This window comes from Macrosteles quadrilineatus, unplaced genomic scaffold, assembly GCF_028750875.1.
Source record: "Macrosteles quadrilineatus isolate MER2022 unplaced genomic scaffold, UCM_ALF_1.0 Scaffold_11__1_contigs__length_5352618, whole genome shotgun sequence".
Classification (NCBI taxonomy): domain Eukaryota; kingdom Metazoa; phylum Arthropoda; class Insecta; order Hemiptera; family Cicadellidae; genus Macrosteles; species Macrosteles quadrilineatus.
In genome coordinates this window covers 745,006-768,912 of record NW_026542604.1, presented here as the reverse complement: position 1 = coordinate 768,912, position 23,907 = coordinate 745,006, and the positions used below count along the sequence as shown (strand labels likewise).

At 31.6% G+C, this 23,907-nt stretch overlaps 1 protein-coding gene across 5 annotated transcripts in view; it reads right to left on the bottom strand.

The window, feature by feature from the left end:
• Positions 1-651: 651 nt before the first annotated feature.
• The window catches only part of LOC129004738 (USP6 N-terminal-like protein), a 53,040-nt gene continuing 29,784 nt past the window's right edge, over positions 652-23,907 (bottom strand). The window contains exons 7-11 of one of the 5 annotated variants that reach the window (XM_054433337.1): positions 23,520-23,681; positions 21,427-21,597; positions 20,755-20,944; positions 6,541-6,985; positions 652-4,532 (exon numbers count right to left, since the gene is read on the bottom strand). In XM_054433337.1, coding sequence (XP_054289312.1) covers positions 6,555-6,985; positions 20,755-20,944; positions 21,427-21,597; positions 23,520-23,681 — 954 coding nt within the window. In that variant the 3' untranslated portion in view covers positions 652-4,532; positions 6,541-6,554. Of the gene's footprint in view, positions 6,986-20,754; positions 20,945-21,426; positions 21,598-23,519; positions 23,682-23,907 lie in introns of all 5 variants that reach the window. The other 4 variants (XM_054433335.1, XM_054433338.1, XM_054433339.1 and 1 more) reach the window with 4 other exon arrangements.

Below are 23,907 nucleotides of genomic sequence, written 5' to 3'. Positions count from 1 at the left end.
GGCCAAGTCAGCTGACTGAGTGAGACAAAGAATCAGCTAAGAGAGAGAGGGAGATAGAGTAGCAAGGCCGTCTCATGAGTCTCATTGTTACAGGCCTTAGTCTGCAATACAGATATTATTTATTTTTGTTGTTTAAGTTAATAATATTTAGATAATCTTTTATTTTGTCATTTTAGTTAAAGGAAATTAAATCTAATCATGAAATACTGACAGTACTCAAAAATAAAAGAGAAAAATTTGGGCAACATAAGTGTACACAAGTATAACCATATACAAAAAGAATTAAATATAGACTGTCAGCCGTGCTGCGGTTACCATGGTTACCATAGGTTCCGGCGCACACCGCTGTAGTTTACGTAGCGCGTACACCGTAAATACATGGCGCTCCAAGCGGTGTGCGCCAGAAGCTATGGTAACCGCAGCACAGCTGACGGTCTATATTTAATTCTTTTTGTCTATGGTATAACCAACGTGAATCACACATCAAGGCAGGCTTTAGATATTCCAATAGAATGAGCTATCTACAAGCACTATCAACAGTTGAATTCAATATTCAGCCAGCTGTGTTAGGCCATAGCTGAGCAATTAATAAACGTAACAAAAACATGTGTTTTTTTCCTGTAACGTGGTGGAAAATTAGGCGACTTATCTAGAAAAAAATCTTTTATTCGCTCAACATTCTACTCAATATGATCTTTGAACATTTAGAACAGTTTACAAAGAAAATATATAGACTAAAGGCTAAGACACAACATACCTTATTGCATGCCAGAACCCGAGAATTCTTTTTTATAAAATATAAATTATTTGTTAAACACACAATGTTATAAAAAATTATACAGTATCTGAGAAACTTGCTGGCTACATATTGTACAATATATTTATTATTCAACACATTATAATCTAGGTATTAACATGACCATGTTGAATATATAAGCTATTTACAGAATGCAATACTATTAAATGTACATTAAACTAATAATAACTGTTTAAAGTTTGTCTAAAAATGTTTCACACAGATTAGGATCCACTGACAAGTTCTCCATAGAGGAAGGGTTACGGATATATGATGTTATAGATGCCCATGTTTCCATTCATGAAATGAGTAGATATATTTACGTTTATGGAAATGTCTGTTGTTTATTTTATTTGCTATTTACATACTATAACATGCTGCAGTTTCTAGTAAACACTCTTTAAAATACATTGAAAATTCATCCAATCTAATAAATAGTTTTATAAGGTAGGGTATAAGGTAATGAAATTTATTGTATTTGGGTTTATAACAGATATGCGAGTAGTGGTTAGTAATTAATAGCAAGCAAGTAGTTTAATACTTATAATGACTGTTAAACTCCAATTATGGATATTTAAAATTTGTTTGATTCTGTTCACATTGTATGCTAAATTACTTAGGCTACCCAAATTACGCAAATTGTGTGTTGTATTTTAAACTTTTCATCGAGTATGTAAAGTAATTTTACAATTTAAGTAATTTTAAGAGAACTAGTTTTATTAAATGTTTATTACAAATCTCTTTCATACGTAATCTAAGTACTTACTTACCTTGCCTCAGACAAAAAAATACAAAATCGTAATAAATAAACTTTAACACCATACAAATTGCTTTACAACTAACGCCCTTTTGATATTCAACCTAAATACATTCTTAGGTAAATATGACAAAAGATGAAACGCAAATTCTTCATTTATTAAAGACACACTGTTTATGATTACAAATATCACATTTTACTTAATTAAAAGCAATTCAAGAGAGAGGTGAATTTATTTCTGTACCTAGAGCAAAACTGTACCAAAATAACTCATACCAATAATACCATTTGAAATATTTTCCATTTCCACTTATAAATCCACCCAAACTTTGGAACCATTTTACTATCACACTTAATTTACTTCAGCACACAAAATAAAGGACAACAACTAATACAATTAAAGACTAGAAACAGTGATGAACATACAAGCAGGTACAAACTATTTATTTGAAATTACCTATATTTGTAAAATTATTTATTGTTACAAAATCAGACAACACTTGCAAAGCTAAGCTATGTGAAACCAACAAATAAATACATTTAGGAATGTTGCTGAAAAGATGGTTTTTTTGGAGCAAAGACAGGGAAAAACTAATAAAGTTGTTCCAAATTTTAGAAACTTTTCAATTTGTAATACTCTAAATTAATAATATTAGCTTCGTGTATGAAAGCCAAGTATTTTAATTTCATGGTTTTGGCGATAGCTATTTAAGACTTATATCCAGGAAGCAAGAGGTTATTCGACAGATAGTTCCTGCTAGGATAGCTAGGGAAAACTTTTGAAATACAATAGAGTGTCAATTATCCAACCATGACATTGCTTCTTTCTGCATTGAGACAAATCATAAACTATATTAACAATAATTTTGATGTTTTGGTAATTTTATAATAACTGAAGTTACCAAAAGGAGAAAAATGTTTTGTGCACATGCAATGTTTGGATAAAAAACTAAATGTTTGGGAGTCAATTACTTAATAGGGCCATGGTAGTAGCTTGTAATCTCTTGGTTAAAACTATTATTATTGTTTTGATTTTAATTTTAGAATATTTAATTTATATATACATATATATTATTTAAGGGTATTCAATTTGTTTTAATATACAACCTTACAATATTATTTAATATCTTACTAAATGTTTTAGTCAAGATTTTAGTTGTTTGGTCTCTTGGAAGTTGCAAATTTTATTCCCTTCCAGTTGAAACTCCTTAGCATCCTCCTTAGCATTTAAAAATAAAAGTGTCTTTAAGACTATAATAATTTGAAAATATGATAAACAATCCAAAAATTATATAATAAATATCTTTCACAAAAAAAAAAAACTAACTATCACATTATTTACTCGTGTAAAACATATTAATTACAAATTAATTTTAGTACTTCACAAAACAACATGTTTCAAAACAGTTATGGGGTAAGTTATAGTAAAGAGAAGTTACTACCCTTACAATCAGACATATCCAGTGAGCATAAAATTATAGACTTCAAAAAATATGTTTTACATATACCTTTTAGCCTTAGTTTATATTAGTATTATTTTATATTTGGGTGTATTAATATTATGTTCATATTAAATAATAGAGTAGGCTCAAGCTAAAGTCGTTTTGGATTGAAAAATTATATAAAATGTTTAAAGTTTACATTCTAAAAGGTACTTAAACACAATCATACTGGTAGTAAAATACCGTTTTCATTTATTTCATCAATCGGTAAAAACAATACACTGGTATCAATTTTTTACTAAGATTCTTCTTTTTTTAATTTCCATAATTTATGACACCCTAGCTTTATAAGAAACTAACTCAAACACTAAACCTTCAGAGTTTAATCTTGCTGTAGGCCTATGTTACAAAAGGGCCAAATGCTTGGTAATGTTAACTTAATCAGTTCATAGTTATTAAGTCCTCTGTATCATAAAGAGTCAAAAACAGAAACCCAAGGATATATATTTTTGTGTTATTCCTAATGTGTGATTGTTTTTTCCAATTCTCAATACTCTACTGAAGAATCTTTTTCTTGTAAAATAGTTTGAATAAAAAAGATCATAATCTATGTTTTACAAAATAGTACAAAATTCAGTTGACTAAAAGAATTGGTTCTAATAACATATAAAAACAAAATATGAAGCAAAGCACCAAATGAAAGGCAATGTCAAATCCTTAGTTTGTATTAAACATGTTTGTTATACTGACAAAAATGTATTCTAGCTAAAATGACAATAAAATCAAGTCAAATCAATAGAGACACCAATAACATAAGGAATGTGCAGAGTGTAAAGGAATGGTAATAAAAATACAAGTTACTTAATAGAATGTGAGCATTTAAGGTCGATAAATAAACATAGAGTAAGAAACAGTTGTACAGAGGGATCTGACAGAGATTTTAAATAAGTCAAATATAACATCAATAGAAATGGTGGAGTAAAAATAAAATTGATTTAATTAAAACGTTAGGTAACGTGTTTGCAGTTAATAGACAATTGTATTACTAGATTAAGTATTTCTTATAAATGTTAAACTATGACCATTCCAAAATACACCACTTTTTATAGCTAATCAAAGATATAACACTGAAATATCAAATACTTTATCATCCTTCACATTTCTGAGTACTTTGTATTGAAAGGTTAAGGACATTTAAATATACAAATTTACAAATATACAAAGGACAATTCAAAATTAAAACATTTTTACTCTATCTTTGACACTAAAATCTCCATCATGAGACGTACAGCATATCAATCATACTAAAAACCATTTTAAATTTTAAACTTCTTTGTACAACTTTCAGTTTGAATTAATTTTTTAATATAAAACTTAACAATATATTTTTATAGACACAATTGAGTCTCCATAAATATACAATAGCTGTAACTCTTCCAAGACAATAGAGAGTGAGAATAGGAAATTAAACTAAAGATTGGAGTGAATGTGAGTGAAGTACTTACTAAGTTACTTAGATCCATCATAATGTAAGTTCCTAGAAAATTTAGAGAAAAATAAATACAAATCTTTAAGCAGAAACAGCAGAAACACACTTAAGTTACAAAAATAAACACATTTACATAGTCAATAAATGCACTGTTAGAACATGTTGTACACAAATGACGTAGGCAAATGAAGCACAATTGTTACAACTCGATTGATATTGATTTTCAACAAGAGTAACATTTATTACCTACAATAAATATATCGATTTCTCATGTACAATAGTAATATCGGTTTATTCAAATGTCAACAAGCATCCATAATCCGTTGACTGATACTTAGTTACTGATAGTTGAATAATACTAAAAAGCCAACACTAAAAAGATAGAAGTAAAAAGTAATCAAATCAAATTAAAAGAAAAGAAAGTTTTTAAGCACTCTTTAACAAAATACCCTACTCAATGTATATGAATATGGAGCTGATAAATAATGAGTTTGTTTTGTTTTTCAATACAAGCAACCATAAAATATTTGGGTAGAATTCGATACAAATTTGTGATGTATTATAACAATTAAGGATTTACACTTTTAACAAGTTACATACTTACAATATACAGAACATGAATAGCAAAAACTTCAATATGAGAGAACACATTAACGCATAGGTATGTGGTGAAAAAGCCACCTTTAGAGTATTCTAATCTAGGACTATTCACTGAGCCTACTGAGGTTTTATTTACATTCCTTAAATTAATAGAGTAACAAACTTAAGCTTAAAAAAACATAGTATAGAGTTTTTAACAAATTTACTGGATAAATCGTAGAATTAATGTAGCATGTAAATATTACACACTATTTAAAGACTAAGAAAAACAGTAGCTAACATCAAATAACTTTCCAAACAATATTAATTTTGAAATCAGTCGTAGAGTAGTAATATAGTAGAACCTCGATAATTCGAAAACCTCTATAATTAGAAATTTGTGTCTATTCCACTCAGAAAACGTCTAGAATTCAAAAAATAATAAAACGATAATTCAAAATGATTTTTACGCTAATGCAGCCTTTACAATTTCAATTTTCACATAATCGAGCCTCTACAGTTCAAATTTTGTTGCTGTAATTCAAACTGTTACCTCCAAAATTCAAAGTCAACCTCAACAATTCGAACTGTGTTACCGTAAGCTTCTGTAATTTGAATTCAGGATCAAAAATACGCCTGTTGAAACATGAAGTGACGCTCTTATTGATGTTCCCACAATGTCTTCATTAGTCTCCGTTCTCTCAAACTCTCTACACTTAACAATGGGACCTCTTTAATTTAAATTTTATTTATTCTGACTTCTATAAATCTAACTCTCTATATTTCAAACTTGGCATAGTTCAAAATATATTGTCTTTCCTCTGGGATTCAAATTAGCGAGGTTCTACTGTAGTTGTATTCAACTTGAAGATTTTAAAACTGAAATATCAATAATAATCTGTTCAAAAAAACATTTTGCCAAATTATGTTTGATAATTTTAGTTTGCATCAGTTGATCTTAAACATTTGTACTGCCAAGACTGAGAAATTCAATATATAAAGGCGTTGACATTGATCCTGAAGTAGACATCCCACCTGCATGGACCAGCTGTAGTAGCCATTTTTTTATTAAAAAGAACTTTGATGAATGACTTACTCATTCACAGAGTGCGCTGCTGTCTAAAATCCTTATTTTCACCACATTATTATTGTTACTGCAATAGTTGGTATGATGAAAGAGATGCTATTCTTCATGGATAGGCTTCTACATTGTATATATAAGAGATGCTGTTGTTAGCCATAGTTTTCTTTTCAGTTTGGCTTTATTAAATCTTTAAGTATTCAATGGAAATAAAGAATTTAAATCAGTTTACTCTGTAGGTAGCTCAACTTAACTGCGACCAAATTTAACACGGTAATTAAATGTCTAGTTTGAACAATAGTTAAAGCCTTCTAATTTTAAAGTTTATCTATTGACACATAAAACATTTTTGGTTACAATTAGCGGAGTAAAAACGAAAATTGGGAAACTACGTACATGTGTGAATGGGGTCACTTGAGGTCGACAGTTGGTTGGTCGAGGTGGAACGGTCGCAAAGGGGGGCCGAGCTCTGCAAGAGGAGTGGCCGTGTCCTCGTGGGGAGAAGGGGGGTCCATGACCACTATCCTAATCTTGTTCCTGTCTGCATGAGGGACATCTCCGTTCTGAGGGGAGGTAGAAGGGGAGTGGTACGGAACGTAGATGCGGACGACGTCAGGACTAGCACGGGGCGTCTCTGGACCCCCACTCTCGTCACCCGTGTCGCCCCCGCCCAGACTGTGAGTGTCTTGGGCTTGAGACCGAGTGGCGGATGAGAACACGCTTAAGTCTGCTGTGGATGTGACGCTCGTCTCTGCAAGTGAGCGGCGTGAGCCTTCGCCAAGCAAGGAGGACGCATCGTCTAGACTCGGCTCCAATGAAAACTTACTGCCTGTAACACCCTCTGAGACATCAACTACGATTAAATCTGCTCTCTGCAATAGATGACTTTATTGGTAACTCGTGAGATTTTAATTAGTTTTAGTTAAATATTGGCCATTTAAATTTTTTAGAACTTAGATTTTTTTTAAGTGATTTACTTTAGGGAAAATGACCTGAACAGTTTTAAAAACATTATAAAAGATTGTCAACCATGCTTTATTGGATATAATAATTGTCTACTTCATATTCATTGCTAAGTATTGGTTAGGGAGATGTTTGAAATTGTATTGTTGGTAGTAAGAATGTTGATGCTATTCATTGTCTTATGATGTACATGTATAAATAAAAATGTTTTTTAAAACTTACTTTCTAATGTGTTAAATAATACTGAGTGATGGTCTTGCTTAACATTTTTAATTTTATGACTAAAACATTTGAGATGTCTGACATACAACATTTTAAAAGTGGATGTATATATTCGATTCGTTGCTTTCACAAAAATTAGTGTTTTCAATGATGTATTTTTTTAAACTTTTTTTACATAGGAAGTAAAAAATCAATAGTGGTATTTCATAAGTAGAATGAAAAGTGTCGCTTTCATGTGAGTAACTAGGCGAGGCAAAGCCAAAGCATAATTTGGATGAGGACCAAAAGTCTATTTGATGAACAATATTTTTTTGTCAATTAATTGTAATTTTTGAACTGCTCCTCAAAAGTGGCATTTTAATTATTGCTTACTTTTTTATCAGTTTGTATTGGTGGAACAACGTTAGCGTTAAAAAAAAATTATCCGTCAAGCTACCAAGTATTAGTGAAAAAATGGCACCAATCTACGTTTCCAAACCCTCACAGTTAGGGAATAATAGTCAAAATATGATCATTTCCAAAATTAGTTCTTGTGTAACAATATGGCCGTAGGTGCACTAAAAATCGTTTTTCTTTGGGATTTATTAAAATTTTCAGAATCTTCATTAAATTTCCAATAACAATAGTCCTCGTTGTAACACATTGGTATGAGCCCTTATTCTGCAACGGAAGTTTGAATTTGTAGTTTTTGAGAAAAATTCAATAACTTTTACAACGCATGTTTCATTATTTATTTTAATTTTTTTTTGAAAAATCAGTTTTTAGTAGGGATTGGCCAATTCCAAAAGTCGATTCTCAATTCCACCAATACTTTGATTTGGAATCGGAATCTAGAATCAATAGCTCAAAGTCGATTCTGATACCGATTCCCTACTTGGCTGTGAAAATCCTGCAATCGGAAAATTACCGTTATTCACGCAAGACGACGATAACGTTTCCACGATTGTGGGAGCCGATGATGAATTGACAATATTACCTCGAGTTTGGCTTGATTGAAAATCTCAGGTAGGCACACCTCTAGTTACGATAAAAAATTTTATCTACCCTATATTTATTTACCTACAATATGGTATTTATTTTAAGTGTTTAGAAGGATTTATAACTTTTTAAGCTTTTAATTTATGGAATCAATGGAATCAGAATCGAGAATCAATTTCAAAGGATTTGAACCAGAATCTAAATCAAAAATTTTGTGAATTAAGCCATCACTAGTTGTTAGTGATGGGTTGATTTGCTGTATTTGTTTTCAAAATGGCAATACAGTAGATAAAAAAACTACCATAAAATAAAAATAAATTAATAAATCTGAAATTGATATTCTTTTAAACAACAAAAAATTCAAATTCTATAATTTGGCAATCAGCAAATATATCAGCGGTAGAACCTAAAATTCATTGAAACTAATTAGTGAAGAAAAAAAATTTATTAATACCACACAAACTAAACAATCCTATAAAACTTTATGAAAAACTAAGGTTAAAATTAATTTAAAATAGATTTTTCTGGATGATCTAGGTTTCAAAACAAACACTTTTTTGAGTCTTACATCTGCTCTTGGAAGACTTATGGTTGTCTTTAGGAATTTGGGGATTGTGGAATGAGGAATGTCTATCATTCCAGCTGAGATATGATCCAGGGAAATTGGACATTTCAGTAGATGGAAGGCCATTGGAGTTAATCCTGGATTTACGGTGTTTGGATTGGCGACTAGTTTGAATTTCATCGTACTCATCAGATTCACAAGAAAAGAACTCACTACCACTAAGTTTATTGATGTCTTCTCCCTCAAAATGTTTACGACCAAATAAATGATTTGTAACAGATCGTTTATGTGGGTTGCCTTCAACGTATGACTCACAATTCTTGTATTTTTGTGATTGTTTAGTAGCCACATAACTTTTAGATTTACATTTGGACTGTTCTGTACTATAGTTACTTGCTCCAAAAACAAATGATTGAGGCTTGGTAGATCCTTTACTTCTGTGGTGGCTCTGAGTATCTTTGTTACAATTTTCAGTTGTAACAATTTCACTTTTACACTTGGATTTGTCTTTACTAGAGTTACTTGCTCCAAAAACAAATGATTTAGGCTTGGTGGATCCTTGACTTCTGCGATGTTTCTGAGTGTCTTTGTTACAATTATGTGTTGCAACTATTCTATTTTTAGAACTGCACCCAATGGCTCGACCTCCCAAGTCATGGTGATATGAAAGATACTGGTTGGATTCACAGAGATGTGATTGATTGTCATTAGAAACTTCTGTAGATGGTCTACATTTACTAGAGTATAGATGGCGCGGTCGACACTCAGTTGGGCCTTTGCTAGATTTGTTTATCTTGTAGGATTCGTCCCGGAGATATTTTTTATTGTTTGCACTGTCAGGGTCTCTCAGATCTTGAGTGAGTCTATGGTGTCTGCTGGACGGTTTACAACTAGAGTTGTGGCCACGGGAGTTTTTGGAAGGGAAGAGGGAGGGGCAGGTTTCTTTCAGAGCTGTAACATAAATTAAAAGTTAATTTAATTCAAATTTTTATTTTAAAAGCAAAACATTATATTTTGATTAGTTGCTCAAAATCTCTTTAATGATGCTAATTGGATTCTCATTTTATCGTCCTCTATTATTTAACACTCAATAAATGTTAATACATTGTTTACCTTCAGTAAAAAAAAATTATTACCTTGAGTTTTAAGTTTTTATTTAAACTCAGCAGGTTTTCTATCAGCTTAATATGAGTGTTTTTCTATTAATATAGATATTACAAATGAATACTTTTTTAACTATTTGAGTCAAAAGACCACTGAAGATGTAAGCTTATATTTATTTTCCATGAATAAATGTTCTTGTTTTAGGATGGATTGGAAGTTTTCATTTTATATTTCTTGTTTTTAGTTTGTTTTATGTAAATTAATTTGTTAGGTTCAAGCTATGTTTTTTTTACTCTCTTTTATAAAATAAAATTAGTTTCTTGTGTACATTTTGTAAGTTTGTTGTGAAAATGAAGTTAACTTTGATTTGATTTTGAATTATAGCGTAAGTAAACCTACTCATTTACAAAATTATTCTCTCTGAGAAAGCAAAGATAAAAAAAATATTGTTGCATATTAAATCAAAATGATAACAAGGATTCAGAAAATCTTTCTGTTTTATATTTAGTTCATTTTTATTGTATTTTTTTTAGAAATCCAATGAGGAAGTATATAAATGATTGGAAAAAAATGGAATACAAGTTCAAATGTAAAAAAGTCTATGCCACAGACTTGGATTCATTTGAGTTTTGCTAGCCCATACAACTGTAAGTGAAATACTATTTATAATAACTTAAAAATATTATTATAAAACAATTCTACTGAGAAAAAAACAAAGTAGTTGATTACAGCAATGAAAATATAATGTAATAAAAGCCTGAGTGCAGTAGAGAAAAATTTAGTGTCAACATTTAAAATGGTCGTAACAGTGTTTTGTGCTTGAATTAATTACATTCTAAAACTAACTGGTAACTACACTTTCATATCACGGTATTGAAAACAATATCGTTGATAAACACAGAATACAGAGTTCGGCCTTTTTGTGGCAAGTCCAAGCCTAGTGTCTAACAATTAAAATAATTTGACCTACAAAACAATCTGTTTTAGCTCTAAGCCTACGCCAACCTATTAGAATGACAGCAGTAGCAACACAAGTGAAATGTGAGCCTCAGATAACAAACAACTAACTAGATATATTGAACTGGGCCACTACATGTGCTGGTGCTGGTGAATTCAATGGTATACTTATTTATTTTAAAATCTCGGGATTTTAGGTTTTAGTTTTAAGGCCGGTATCCACAGTCCGAGGCAAAGCCCGAGCATTTGCCACGAGGCATTTTTCATTTGATATCACCTAAAAGCATTGATTTTTTGTATATTGAAGTAAAAATAGCATCTATGTTGAGAATCTGAAGCACATTTTTAAAATAAAAAATACATAGTTGAATAAGCAGCTCACAGAGTTTGTTAGCAGCTAAAGTCCAATTAATTGTCTCCCTTAATTTTGTTAATACAAACTTAACGATGCTACATTACAATAAGTTGAGCCAAAATTATGGTTTTGAAACAAAGTTGACGTCTTCAACAGAAATCAACACCTTAAATCAGCACCCTCTGTCAGTGGATCAATTCAACTACGTCTATTTTTATTGAAAAACTGGCAAGAACTAGAACATTGGAATGGAATGTATAGTCCATCAACAAACAGACAACACATTGAATTCACTTTTAAACTACTGTGAATATTACTATAAAGCAAAAAATAACAATTATGATGAAACACACAATAATTGATTGAAAACACAACAAAAAGCGCAAGACGCAACACTGCAGCCTGTCAGGTGTTGGTTACCTGCAGTAGAGGCGGACTGCAGTCAGCACTGCACCTCTACGAAGCATGCAACACACACGTGCAGGTTAGGTTAGTCTCCTACATGCTAGGGTACAAATATATCTGTACTCCCACCTAGTCTGGGTCCCCACTCAAATCTGTCATCATACAGTTTTTGTGACATTGATAAAATCAGAGATTATAGATTTAGAATTTAGATAAAGGCAGAATCACAGTAACATTATGGTGAGCCATACAAAGCTAACTTGAGAGACAAAAGGAAAACTACACAGAGGGGGAGCAGTGGTAAATGATCATGAATTCACCTTAATTGCAGGAAATACTGCAATAGAAATTGAATCCAAAACCGCAAAGTATCGAGAATCTACAAATCCTTGATATTACCCGTATTGAAAATTTTGCGGAATTGGCAACCCCTAATTTAAAGGCTTAACTGCAACATTTTTTTCACGTTTGATAAAATTCTTAGCGAATTTTAGGTTTAAGGTTTTCTTTTTTGAGTGGGTACCCTGTAGTAAGAATGAGAAAAACCACTTGAAAATACAATTATTTTGATTTCCACAGCAAATCTTCAACAGGTTGATTACCACTCTCTTGAAAATGTCGAGATTTAGGCGATTTTCTTTTAGCTACGCTTGCAACCTCTTAACATTGGGAGCAAAAGCATTTGGGTCTATTGTTCCTTGGTTGATATGTTGATACAGCTAAAAGTTATTAGTTCAATATTTCCCAGAGAAAATAAATTAGACAATACCACAAACCAAAAATAAAAGAATCTAATAAGTTACCTAAAAATTACTTTCATTAATGTGTAGACATTGGAAATTTTCCATTATTGAATGTAATTTATTTCCAAAGACACAATAGATTTTTAATATGCACCAGGGGTTGCCTCAATTAATCAATAAATAGTATTTGATGCTTCAATGAAAAATATTCACCACTCTCAAAATCTCTCAACATTTAATTAAGACTAACAAGTAGGCTATATAACAAGGCAAAGGGGTTGTGAAACCAGATGCAATTTGTTATCAAGCTATCAAATTATAGGGTACTATCTAGCAAATAGTCAATGTTATACATTAAGAAGGCCTAGTATCCTGCAAAAAACTTAAATGACACACACACACACAAAATTGAAAATATTGACGAATAATCAGGAAGAATAAAGCTTAAATCTTGGCTATTATATTACGTCCCACTTTACACAATTACTTTTGGATTTAGTTAGTAGCTTACCTCAGAAAATTATAATTCAAGGGCAAATAGATACAAAGTAAAATGTCACAAAATACAACATTGAAGAGGAATTTTGAACTCTGAAGTAAACCCACACTGAATAATTCTTATCACTTTATGCTACCTGCAAAAGTGAAGCGTTCCAATTCAAAGCACACAAAAATTGTCGTGTATTTGATTCAGCGTATTTCCTACGTTTTTTAATCGTAGGTACGGTACATATTATTGACATGCTATGAAGCACCATAGTTAGTTAGCCCCACGACATGAAGCTTACAACCCCAGTTGCGGCTTACGTTTGTATCCGGACCACCTCAACAGCTGACGTCCATCAGTCGTCAATCCACATTAGGCTGCCTTGGCTGATAGAAAGCAAACCCAAAGCTACCGGATACAGATATAAAATATAAGCCTTTACCTTTAGAGGAATTAGTGCTACATGTTAAAAAAAACAAAAAAAACAACTGAGTGAAAAAATAAGTTAAAGCTGTAAAATAAAATATATAGCCTATATAGTTAAATACCAATTTGTAAAGCAATTAGGTTAGAAAAAGTTTTGCTATTTTTAAAATCATACTCATTACTGTTTATTACCTGTATGTTTTATTTTGTAAGTTAGAATAAGCAAGAAGGTTAATATTAGTTGGAGTTTACCACTGTCAGTTAACATCACCTTCCTACTTTATATTTTCACACAACTCTGCATTTCATTAACATTATGTATAAGCTAGAAAACCTGTAAGTTGTTGTACAAGGTAAGATGTTTTAGTTAGTAAACATTAACAATACTTGGGCCATTTCAAGATAATAACCTAACCTACCTTCCAACTAAATATAGCAAAAAAGTAAGAAAGATTACCTAAATAATTTAAGTGTTGAGATTTTTATTACCCAGGAGTAAATTAAATGACTTTTAATTGTGTATCAAAAATAAAAACATTAAATAGAAGAAAAAACTGAGTTGACTTACAAACAACCAATCATGTCTGTACTGTTTTTGTGTTTGATTGAAGGTTTAAACTTGTCACTATCACAGCTTAAAGTTTAGGATGTTATAGAGGGGATTCTTCTCAAAAAGACGCATTTAGGCAAATTGAGTTAAGAACAATTGCTAAAATTAATAAATTTCACGAAAGCACAAAAACGTTGCATGGTTAATACTCTAACCTTGTATTAAATTAGTAGTTACATTTTATATTTTAGACCTCTATGAAGTATAAACCTAATAAACTATGTTTAGAATTTCATTTATTAACATCACAACCAGTTTATTAACAGTTAACAGTTTGTTAACAGTTTATTAACAGTTTATTAAACTTATTCGGCCTATATACTTGGCATACTCTAACTGGAAAGTTACAAAAAAGTGCAACTGAAGGTAAACTAGCTTTTTGCTTCCAAAGATGATTATACTTCATCATAGGATTCTTTCCAAAGGTAAGAATAACTTCTTTATATCCGTCAGATATGCAGAAGAGAAATATGTAGAAAAACTTCAACTGTGGTTTCTCTGGTTTCCCTGAAGAGTTGCAATAACTTGGGACAGGACAATGGCTCACTATCTTGCATTTGGATCAAGGTTTTTAATAAAATCTGTCACATTTGATTTGTTTTATTCTTCATAGTGATTGATGATCTGAAGGATTAGAATTTTTTGTTTTATATCTCTCTACATTTTAACTACTTGTTATTGTTTTTTAGACTAGAACTCTATAAAAACAAAGTTTTTGGAAGCTAGGGTACATAGAAACATTCACAGACTAGAGACTAGTTTTTGGTATAAATGCATCATGAACATAATTGGATACTATCAACATTTTTTGGTTGATTGATTTGGAACTTAAAGTAATTCAGCAAATAATAACAACAAAATATTAATATTGTATAACACTATCAAGAATCAAGAATCAAGATCTTTATTGTCATTGACCTTTTACAAGGAATAGACATAGTCAACAATAAATAAAAACTAAAGCTATAAAATACAGTGGGTTCTAAATTAAAAATTAATATTAACATCAGAAACTAAGTACTCTGTTATACAGTAAAATGGATTTTGGATAAGACCACTCAAACATTTTAGACTTAAACCTATTAAAAGGAACCTGTTTTGCTGTCAGACCTAATTTATTAAAAAACCGTATGCAATTTATTTTATGGCAGTTATCTGTTTTGGCCAATCTATGTGCAGGGATATCTAGATTGGATTTGCCTCTTGTATTGTAAGAGTGTATACTCTATCTACAAGTGAATTGATGAAGATTGGCTTTAGTGTAGAGGAGTATGTGAAAAATATACAAATTTACAACGGTCATAATTTTAAGGTCTATAAAAAGAAGTCGACAGCTATCCACAGGGCCAGCCCCACAAATTGTTCGTATGACTTTTTTTTGTAATAAAAGAATTTCATGGGTGTGGGGGGAGTGTCCCCATAGTATAATCCCGTAAGAAATATGAGATTGAAAAAAACCAAAATAAGTATTAAAAAGGTTTAAATACCTGCTATCAAGCAATCCATTTAGCAGGTATTTAAACCTTTTTAATATTATTTGGCAATCCGGAGGCTACATCCACAACAAAATAAGTAATCCGAAGGTATTCATTATTAACAAAATCTCTGAGTTTCCAAATTAGATAATTTACTCTGGAAATTTTTTTACAAGTGATTTCTATGTGCTCTTGCCAATTTAATTTTGAATCAATTTGGAAGCCTAATAATTTTACAGATTTTAATTCATTGTCAAGTGGGGATAGACTCAAAAGAATTTTCTGTGTTTTTTCTTGATTACATGTCAATTTATTTGAAGAAAACCAATTTAGTGCTGATGTTATTGATTCATTAGTAATTAAATCAAGCTCATGGATATCTCTATTTGTTGCAATCAAAGTTGTGTCATCAGCATATACAACAGTGTCTACATCAACATTCCTCGGCAGGTCATTTATCGAGATTAAAAACAAGAAGGGTCCCAAAACCGAGCCCTGTGGAACACCTACTTCAACCAATCTTAAGTTAGACTGACTGCCTCCAACAGATACATACTGCTTTCTATTAGTTAAATAGGATTTTAAAATTTTTAAAGTTTCACCTGTAATACCATAAAATTCAAGTTTTTTGAATAAAATATCAAAAGGTACAGAGTCAAAAGCTTTTGTAAGATCAAATAAAGTTAATGAAACAGTTTCTTTATTTTCAAATGCATTTAAAGATTTATTAATTACTTCTAAGACAGCTGCAGTTGTTGATTTACCCTCTCGAAATCCAAACTGTGAATTTGTCAACAAATTGTTATTTTCAAAATATTCATTCATTTGTTTATGCATGAGACATTCAAAAATTTTGGAAAAGATTGGCACTATTGAAATAGGGCGATAATAACAAGGAAGATTTTTATCACCTTTTTTTATCACTAGATCACATTTGTCAAATTATTAAATTATTAATTAGGTCGTTTGAAAAAAAAAACAGGTTGACATTGGTAACAAGACCACGGTATGGACCGTTCCCCGATGAAAAAACTTCATAATTAATTAAAATGGCTTAATGATGATGAAAAAGTCACAAGACCAGGTAGACGCTACAGGCCTGAAAAAATGAAAAACTAGTTTTTGCCCTTCCTCAGCTCTGTAACTGCAGTTTTCTATCTGATCATACCAAAATGTTATCATTGAAATCCATGGTGATGGTTTTCGGCGTAAACCGCGTCGTCAGTTGTATATCACTGCCAGACGTTTCGCCCTTACTATGAAGTGGCATCCTCAGTGGCTAGGCTGAGACTAAGTTGGCTGACTTAGTCTCAGCCTAGCCACTGAGGATGCCACTTCATAGTAAGGGCGAAACGTCTGGCAGTGATATACAACTGACGACGCGGTTTACGCCGAAAACCATCACCATGGATTTCAATGACAACGGCCGCGAAAGCCTACGCATGAAAAAAAATGTTATCATGTCAATATCCGTGATTGTGGCAAAATTGAGAGCATAACCCACTCTAACGAAGACATCATCATCGTCTCAGATCTTGACGATTCCTCATGTTTGCAAAGATATCATTGTATCCCACAATAGCGCCAAAATTAAGAACATTTCTCGCAATTGCAAAGACATTGTGTTATTTTGACAAACAAATGTGAATAATAATGCATAGATAATTAAGAGTGTCAATTTAACAATATTTTTTTTTTGAAACAACCTTATGAATTATCAATGGCAATATGTAAAATAATTCCCCCCCCCCAAAACTCCATGTGACCCAAGTGTGCTGCAGTTTCCCCCCTCTTGGCACCCCTGGTTGAATCATGTGTTTCTTTTTCATAGGTCTAAGAGTTTTTACAAAATTTCATTTTTTTGAAATTATGGTCTGATTAAAAGGTTAATGTTCACCAGATTTCATATTGTCAGGTTTTAATGGCTTTTACTATAATTTTAAAGTTAAAAAGCATCTAACATCCTACAACACTAATAAGCATTTCGTGCAGAAGGAATGTTACTGGGCAGGTAAGAAATACAACACAACAGAGGATATACGCAAACTATTTATTCAACATGCAAGTTAGATCATGCACAGCAGTGTGTAAACGTAAAGATAACAGTGAGGTCTGAGATACTAATGTACAAGCATTGTGCTGACTATTCTAGCGTTGTCTACTTGTACTAACAAGCTACAGGTAGTCCTGACTAAACGCGATTGGGCATAGAGCTGGGCAAAGCAAAACTGTGTGAAGCGAGTATTATTTATAGACTGCCCCAAGGCCACACTAAAAAAAACAGGCCGTAATGCTCGTCAAGCGTGACGTCACGATAGAAGACGGCTATGACGTATAAGTATTTATTTATTTATTTTCCAATGAAAGATTAAAACAAGCAGCTGATCACAAACGGCAAAATTACGTCATTGCCGTCTTCTATCGTGACGTCATGCTTGATGAGCATTACGGCCTGTTTTTTTAGTGTGGCCTTGACTGCCCCCAGGTGAAAAATTGATTTAGAAACCCCTTTCAACAGAAACGGAACAAGAGATGAAACAGATGCATTGGATCACTCTTGTAAACCGGGATTGCGTATAGCAAGGACTACCTGAAGTATATTTATTTATACATTCTACATTACTGACATAACAGCATGATGTAGCCCTAACATATTGGTGAAAATGTTTAACAAGTGAGCTATTAGCCATTGAGACCAGCAACAGATTTGCATGCATTACAGAATATTCTGTAAAATAGGAATATAATTCAGGCAAAGACTATGACATAACGTCAAGTGTAATGGATTATTGGCTTAGAAAAGCCGCTGCCACAACATTTGGTATGGTAAATGTAAAGTACTTAGTACTGTCCAAATGTAACGTGCATGTAGAGGTTCTTTTATATTTGGGTGTAATGAATTATCAGTTTTGAGAATCATAGCAATTAATTATGATTGCAAGCAATAGTTGAAAAAGCCATTGCACCTTTCTAAGCAAACGTGATGCAATATTATGTTAATGCACTGTTAATCATAACATCAGGTTTCAGAAGTTTTATTGAATAGTGGTCAATGGAATTTTAAATTCCAAGAAGTTAAAATTTCTATCCTCAAGTCTACTAAGTTAAGAAATGTGGTTTGCCCTCTTTAGTAGTATAGACATAAGAAATAATTTAATTTGGGATAAAAAATGTAGCATTTTCTTCACTAGTCTAGTTACCATTGGGAAAAGTAAACTTTTCAAAAATAAAAGTTTCGGTATCAACATTTTGACATAAATTTTTAAATATATTATGTCTTGGTGTTTAAATTTTTTTTTTTGCTGTGTTTATTCAAGCAGTTAAAAATACAAAACTAAGATTTTTTTCAAACTGACTGTAAAATTATCACTTGAATGAAAATCCAACACAAACTACTGAAGTCATTAATTATTTTAGTGTATATCTGGATCTATGTAAACATAACTTTAACTTTCAGTAAAACCAGAAACATGAAAGTGTAAAAAACCTAAATCTGGACGTGTGCTTGTACTGAATAAACATTATTCTCAATATTTTCTTTTCTTTGTAATCTTTTTCAAACATAAGTGCGATTTCTATGTTAGTGCCTCTCTATACAACTATCAATATCCTACTGTGCTGTGAGAAACGTTTAATTTATACTTAAAATATAAATCTTTAAATACAAATTTTACACTAGCTAATATATAAAAATATCAAATTTACAAAAATACAAATTATTAATAGTCTATATTTAAAACTATTAGCATGTAGTATTCATCAACAAAACAAGTAAAAAATATACCGCCATAAAACCTTCGGTGTGTATATGTTAACCTTGCACTATTGTAGTGTTGGCTTAAAATTATTTTTATGAAACTGTAAAAAAATGTTAATGGTAACTATTGATCAGATCATAAAATAAATATTAGCAGTAGTCCTATATCTCACTGTTAAGCCGTCTTACGAAATAAGAATAAGAACACAAATCTTAAAGTACATAGTTAACATGAGTATCCTCTAGTATTAATTCTAAATTTATTTTTAAGGCCACTTAGGTGAAGTACAAAACTAAGCTAAGTATTGACGTTACAATTAATTAATTACATGACAACATTTTCCTTTAGCAACCATAAATTCCACGATTGAGAGGTTACAATGAGCAAAAAGAAGAAAAAACAGAGAAGAAATTCCAATGATTATGGTAATCGTCAAATTTAGGAATTTGGAGACTCGAATCCAAATATCCTATAGTTAAATCCTGAATCTTGAATTCACGTTTCACGATCCATTTTCATAAAAATGCAATTTCGAATCTATTTTCTACCACACTTCATTTTATTTTGAATTAATTCTAAAACTTGATTGTTTTTGTATCTTTTACAACCAGAATTGTGGTTAAGTTGTGAACTAGCTCTTGTGATGGTGACTGTGATTATCTTTTCTCACACTAAATTGGTAATGGTGATCCATATAATACAATCACATCAAATATAGTTATTCATTTACTCAATCGCAATAAGATTCCCATCCCAAAAATTTGGTTTTTCTGATCATAATCTTAAATTTAAAAATCAAAACATTTCTGATGTTGTTAACTTAATTTATATTCTTTTCAATTTGTTAATTTTGTTTTTGGTCGGTCTTTAATTTTTTTTCTATTATTGTTAATTTTTCCATGGGTTCAATATATTTTAACCAATTAAGTACCATATGTTAGATAATTTAAATTATTTTAATTGAATTGAATAAAGAATAACTTCATCACTTTTTGATTGAATGAAGTTTGCGTGTGAAATAATTTATTAAATATCTTGTTTATTCTAATTTCAAGATTCAAAAGACCTGAAATTTAGTGGATTTGGAATTCAAATATGACAAACTACTAGGTAATATTATCTGAAATTCAGTAGGAGTAACAACTTGAGATGAACCTTTCAGCACTAGTTAAGTTCACACAAACACAGAGCAGTAACACATACATGAAGAGGGTTAGAGATTTTAAAAGAAATGTGATAGACTGATTGTACAGCATAATAATGCCCACAATAACCAAGTACTAACTAGCTCAATTCACTTACTAGAATATCTTATCTGTACATTTTTCTTATCTGTCCACTAAATCTGCATTTCCTAATATTGAGATTAACAATAGCTTACCATACTAACTGTGATATGAATGTGATGGACTGAGAACATAAAAATGGAATCAACAATCCATATCTCTTTCAGAACAGTCATACAAGGAAGCAGAAGATAATAATTGTAACAGTTGATTGTATGTGATGGAAATGTAATCTTGGCTACAGTCGGGTGACATCTACATTGTCCAGGTACTCACCAGGGAGAGTGGTGACGTCTCCGCCACTAGACAGTCGTTGCGAGGCGTGTGTCGCGTGTCCGTTGGCATGGCCGCCGTGTGTGGTGGGGGGACTGGCTAAGGCCGCAGCCACTGCTAGATCCCGCCTCATCATCACATTCTCTTGCGTCGTCCGCTCGGCAGTTGAAAACTCACTGGTACGCCGGCCCACCTGTTACATAATCACATAAATATGCAGAAAATGAATGCTTATGTATTAGATTCAAAAGTGTTGTTTAGATTATCAAAACAAAAATAAGAATGAGAGAATCTGGTGGTAAGAGGAGTGTTGAACTATAATAGAAATGGTAAGAAAAAAAAGATTTTTACACTGAAAGAAAACATCAACAGTGGAGAAGGAGGAGTTTTATTTAGAGAGATAAGGATAGAAGAGGTTTATGAGTACACCCAGGAACTTATTTTTTACACAAATATTGATAGGATTGATTTTTATAACTGATGTCATAAAATCCAGTTAAGATATCAGGACAATTCTTTAGAGTCAAACATTTTTATGCTTATATTATTAATGTTTTAATCTATTTTTCTAATTAGAGAAGTGATGAAATGTGAAAAAGACATGTAATGAAGCATTTTCATTTTATATAAGGTTGAGATATTGGCCAGTACTGGTAATTAGTAAGTGTGATGTACCTTCTGTTCAAAGGCCGGCTCCTTGAACAGTCCGAACGGCCGCTTGGGTAGCTCGTTGGAGGGAGGAGCCCCTGCATAGTCAAGCTTGGCTTTCCTCAGCTCATCCATACACTTCTGTAGACTCTCCATTGTGACGTCTTCCTCAAACTCATAACTCTGCTCTAGGTGAACCTGCGGACCACACTCATGCTGCCTCATACATCCTCGGATCACAAGTCAGTGAACCATGAAACTTCCAGGTCTGAATTCATGGTCATGAAATCATCCTTTTTTAATTTGGGTGTAACCTGAATGAAGTGAACTCATACCATCACTTTCCACAAAATAATTTCCAACATTATTTAAAACGAATAATAAATATTTTCCCCCAGCTGAATGAGTTGTAAACTCTTATCCTACTTCAAACTAATTTGAAATTGTAATAGAATAATTTTTACTCAGTGTAATTTAAAATAAAAGTATTATCTTCGTAAGGGTAGGAATATCAATATCATTAGCTTTGATCATTATGTGTAGGCCTAACAATTCACCCATCTGAGCTCAGTTGAGTAAAAACCATCATGCTTTCACCTTCCCCATCCATAAAACTGTTACCTATTTGTTAGACAGGTCCTTTGTATATATATACCGTAGTAAATTTAACCTCCAACTCCCTGCTCAAACAAAATCAGCCTAACATTATGTGTCATATTTTTGTCAAATATCATGTGGACTTTGTATGACAAATAAAGCAATACATTACATTTCTACCAGCAGTAAGCATGATTTTGTGACAGAATGAGCCGAGTGAAGTAGGCAAGAATAAAAGCAAAATAATCAATAAATACTTACTTAAGTTAAATTTTAAAAGCTTAGAAAAATGTAATTACTACAAAAATGTAACTGATATTTTAGGTAGATATATTTTAACAACTAGTTATATTAGTTAATGTTAATACACAATCCATTACTGAAAGTACATAAAGTATACAAAAAAAACCATTACTTGTTTTGAAAAATCTAAAAGTTGTTTATTTAAATGTTGTTGTTCATGGAAGATAAAAGAAATATTATTAACTGTAGAATTCACAGTTCTTTGAATAATGGTTATTTGTGCGTTCAAGATGTAGGCTATCCGAAAACAGACAGCGTTTTCATTTCAACTTGAACAATTTATTTACTGCCAATCTTTGTCAACATTAAAATTCATATCCAGCAGGATTTGTAATTTGTTTAGACCTTTATTTTAAAGGTTATTATCTTAAAATGTTTATTATTTTATCATTTTATTTTATTTCAACACTAAATTCAATTTATTTGTTCATCTTATTTGATTTCATAGCTTAAAAAAAAGGTTACTTGTTTTAGTAAGACTGCAAAAACAAGCATGGAAAAACTTATAAATAAATAAAAGAACTATTTACTAAAAGTACCGTAACTCAAAAGTCTTCAAAGAGATTAATGCATGAAAGATAAACTAATCAATATAAAATAACAATAGTTCAATATTCATAACAAACTATTACTAAGTAGGCCTAGTAAAAAGAGTTTTTACTATTTAGAGCATTGTTTTTGTTTATTTTATTTTGTTGTTTTTGCTTTAGTTAGGTACCAGGTTTAGTGTATGTGGTATATTGACATTACTGTTTAATTTGGATTGCCACACGTTCATGTTACCTTACTCTGTATTTAATGTTTATGTCCCTCACTTAATCTGTAATGTATTTAAAAGGTATGACACATTTAGTCAGTATAAATTCTGTATTTCCGATTTCCTCTATTTCAGGTTAAATGCATACTTTTTATAATGAAGGTAAGTAACATTGATTTATTTAGTTGTTTATTGTTTACTTTATATTGTCATTAAACCATACTTTGAACTGTATCATATGTACTAGTAATCGTACATCCCAAACAGATTCTTGATGTGGACATGATTGTTTCATTAATAAGAGTAAGTCTGTAATGTTTTGCTTAAAATCTCATTTTAAGTTTTAAAATAAATAAAACCCTACAGATTTTCTGGTATATGAGTACATGCTATCATCGTTGAAGACTTTTGGGCCACACTTAAAATAAATGAATGTAATGATGCGCATGATGCGAGGCCATACCTGGTACATGCCTACCTGCAGGTACTGCAGTATATCGTCCATGCCTCGCTTGCTGAGGTTACGTCGGTGCATCTTGAGTATGTTGTAAGCCATGGCCGTCAACACACGTTCCCCCTCCAGTAGATACACGTCCCACACCCTCAGCGTCAGCTTGAATGGTATCTGGACAGAACAAATCTTGAGCTACTACGAGTCTACAAAACTCGTGTCAAAACCAAAACTGAAATCCACTGGAAATCAGGACAAGTTTCCGTTTTGACATTTGATTTGGCGATTAAAAGATCAAAACTTAGAGGCCCAACATTGTTTATAAAATAACTGTTTTTAAAAGAAATCACATCTGTGTTTGTTTTAAATGAGAAGGTCAAAAACGTTCAAGCCTTCCGTC